This window comes from Myodes glareolus, chromosome 20 (assembly GCF_982192425.1).
Source record: "Myodes glareolus chromosome 20, mMyoGla1.1, whole genome shotgun sequence".
Lineage (NCBI taxonomy): Eukaryota > Metazoa > Chordata > Mammalia > Rodentia > Cricetidae > Myodes > Myodes glareolus.
Window position 1 is genome coordinate 27,847,910 of NC_142045.1, and position 2,698 is coordinate 27,850,607.

At 49.9% G+C, this 2,698-nt stretch overlaps 1 protein-coding gene across 1 annotated transcript in view; it reads right to left on the minus strand.

The window, feature by feature from the left end:
* Tm4sf4 (transmembrane 4 L six family member 4) overlaps nucleotides 1-1,921 on the minus strand; it is a 15,448-nt gene extending 13,527 nt beyond the window's left edge. Inside the window, exons 1-2 of the mRNA XM_048424665.3 lie at nucleotides 1,490-1,921; nucleotides 714-803 (exon numbers count right to left, since the gene is read on the minus strand). Coding sequence (XP_048280622.1) covers nucleotides 714-803; nucleotides 1,490-1,663 — 264 coding nt within the window. The 5' untranslated portion in view covers nucleotides 1,664-1,921. The remainder of the gene's footprint in view (nucleotides 1-713; nucleotides 804-1,489) is intronic.
* Between the last annotated feature and the right edge of the window lie 777 nt (nucleotides 1,922-2,698).

Genomic DNA, 2,698 nt, shown 5'->3' on the forward strand with positions numbered 1-2,698 from the left:
GAGGACGAATGAAAGGAAACTGTCTTTGTCGTTTGACCATATCTAGGGAATTCTGCTCCAGTCTAACTTGTTTATCTTAACAGTTGGTGGCTTGCCCAGATGCAGAAACGGGACCTGACCTACATGCCAGCATTCCTTCTGTTCTCAGGGGAACATCAATGCCTCCCCTGCCTCCAGTTCACCAACTAAAAGATGGATGCCGGGGCAAACAGGAAGAACTCCTGAGGCAGATTCTGGGTGGCAGTGGGAATTGCTGGGCCTCCAGAAATAACGCCCTTGGCTATGGTAAAGGAGGGAGCTTAGTGGGCTATTAGGGAGGGGAGATAGCATCTTTTATCTTGCCCCAGGTCTCCTTTAATTAGGACCTATTCAGAGCCAGAAGAAAGATAAGATTCTCCTAGCTTCTCCTAGGTTGTTAGTGGCAAAGGGAAGTCTGGGGCACCACCTCTGTTTTTTCTATGCGTCCCTCCAGTTCTGAAGCTCTGACGTCACTGAGCGCTTGTAAAACCTAGTGTCTGTATACCTCTAAGTATGAAGGTTGTAGAATTTGATACATTTAATCTTGTTCTTCTGTCCCAGTGAGAATCAAAACTTCATCATGTACCAGATGTCCCAAAAGTCTGACTTGGGGCTGGGTCGGCACCCCCATAGTGCCCAGCACAAACCAGCAGTGGACCCCAGAGTCGTTCCGGCCGCTGACCCGGTCAACTCACCGCAAATCGCTTCCCACAGCCCGCATTGCCACAGCAACCACAGCAGTCATTGTTTTTCAGGCCCAGGAACACCAGCGCAGGGAAGATCATCTGCGGGCAAGAGAAGGGTTCAGCGTGGGTGCAAAGGGAAGCCTGCCTTTTCTGTCCTGCCAGTGAAGACCTCAGGTCTCAGTGGCTTAAGGAGGCAGGCAAGACTTAACAGCAAACAAGACTGGTGGGTAGATAGGCAGTTTTGAGTCTCGGGGCGTGGGGGGGGGGGTTCCATTTGGCCTGACTGACCAACTGCTGAGAGGAGGTTTTAAGAGTTGGCACCCCGAGTTTTTATTTAAAGGGAGGGTTAGGGCAAGCGAAAGAGACTTGGTGTCACGCTACAACTTGGAGATCCCACCCGTATTGGAAACGGAGGGTCAAAGGAACCGAACGAGAGCTTCTGTACCTCTGCGTTCTAACTCAGTCCATTTGTAGAAAGCACTGGGCTTTGTTCATAATTCTTATTGGCACCATTTTACTGGAATAAAGCGATCGAGTGGCTGTTAGCTTGATTCTCTGGGCTTAAATGTCCTCTGGTGATTCCAGCCCAAGCTTGGGGATGAACCACTTAGTAACCCAAGATGTCCCCAGCCGCTCATAGGAAGGGGGAGTATATCAAGGCCCTACTTTTCAGTACGTAAAGGTTGTTAGTTTCAGAATGGCATCCCAAGTACTAAGCACACAGGGAAAAGGGATGAGAGCAGGGGAATTCTCTGTTATGGGAATATTAATGTTTCTCTACTCACCAAGACGCCGCTTCCCGCTATTCCTCCGAAATACCAGACCTCTTCCGAAAGGTGGCTGTTGTCGTCCACCACCTTTCCTCCAGGGAAGAACAGCAGGATATTCGCCAGGAGGCCAAACACAGCCAGGGGAATGAGGGTGCCCCCCAGGCACTTGGCACAGCCCCCGGTGCACATGCTGGGGTGGTGCAGGAAAGCACAGAGATCAAAGGCTCCTCACCACCTGCTTCGCGGGTCTCTGCGGCGAGTTTGGCAGCGCCTTCCCGCAGCTGTACTCAGTTCCCTAAGAAATTTGGGGGCCAAGGGTCAGAGCTTTTTGAACTGTCTCCCTGGAGTTGATTCACTCCTCAGCTACAGCAGGCCCTCACTGGTGATGGGCATTTATATCCCTGACCCTACGTCTTTTTTTTTTTTGCACCCCCATAAATGAGATTACGTTCTGTGCAATCGGTCAATTGTTTTACCATGGTGACCAATAACCTCTGTTAATAATCCACCAGCACAGACAAGACACCCAAGTTGGTGAAGCCGAAGAGAAGGCTGGGGCAGGCAGTGTGTGGGACTGTCCCTTTAAATTCTCCCTGTCCCAGTCCAAATAAAGAAGTATTCCCGCAGGCGCTACATAAATCCCTCTCAGAACCCACTAACGTCCTGATTAATGTTCTGCCTCCCAACCCTGAGTGATCGGCCCGGCTCTTCTTCGGCCTTGTTCACAGAAAGCCTGAAACACAGGCTGTTCCAGAAGGGCTTGTTTCCCTTAATACAAAAGTAATTTGAGGGCCTAATTGAATAATGCTGAATTCAGGCCTGGGTTCTTTTAAAGGATAAAATCGGAACAGCTACTTATTTTATTGCCCAACTGCTGTATTTCTTACGTGTTTACTCAGTTAGGTAATTAAATTCTGTCTCCTTCCCAACACGCCATGGAATTAGCAAAAGCAGTTTTCCTAATCGGGTTGTTCAGTTACTTTGTACAGGACTAGAAACCCATGTCTAAAAAGCTAGTGAGCTCTAGAGGAAGAACGATGTGGACAGCAGAGGCAGAGGGGCCGTGAGGGAAGGGCAGCTGCGTTGTGGGGGCACAGCAGAACACATCCATACTGGAAGTTTCATTAGCTTCCGGCAGCACAATTCAGTTATCAGCTTGCTCTGCGTCACTTGCGATGTCTTAGCCACACTCGGACCAGCTCCGCTTGCTGCCTTCATTGCCTT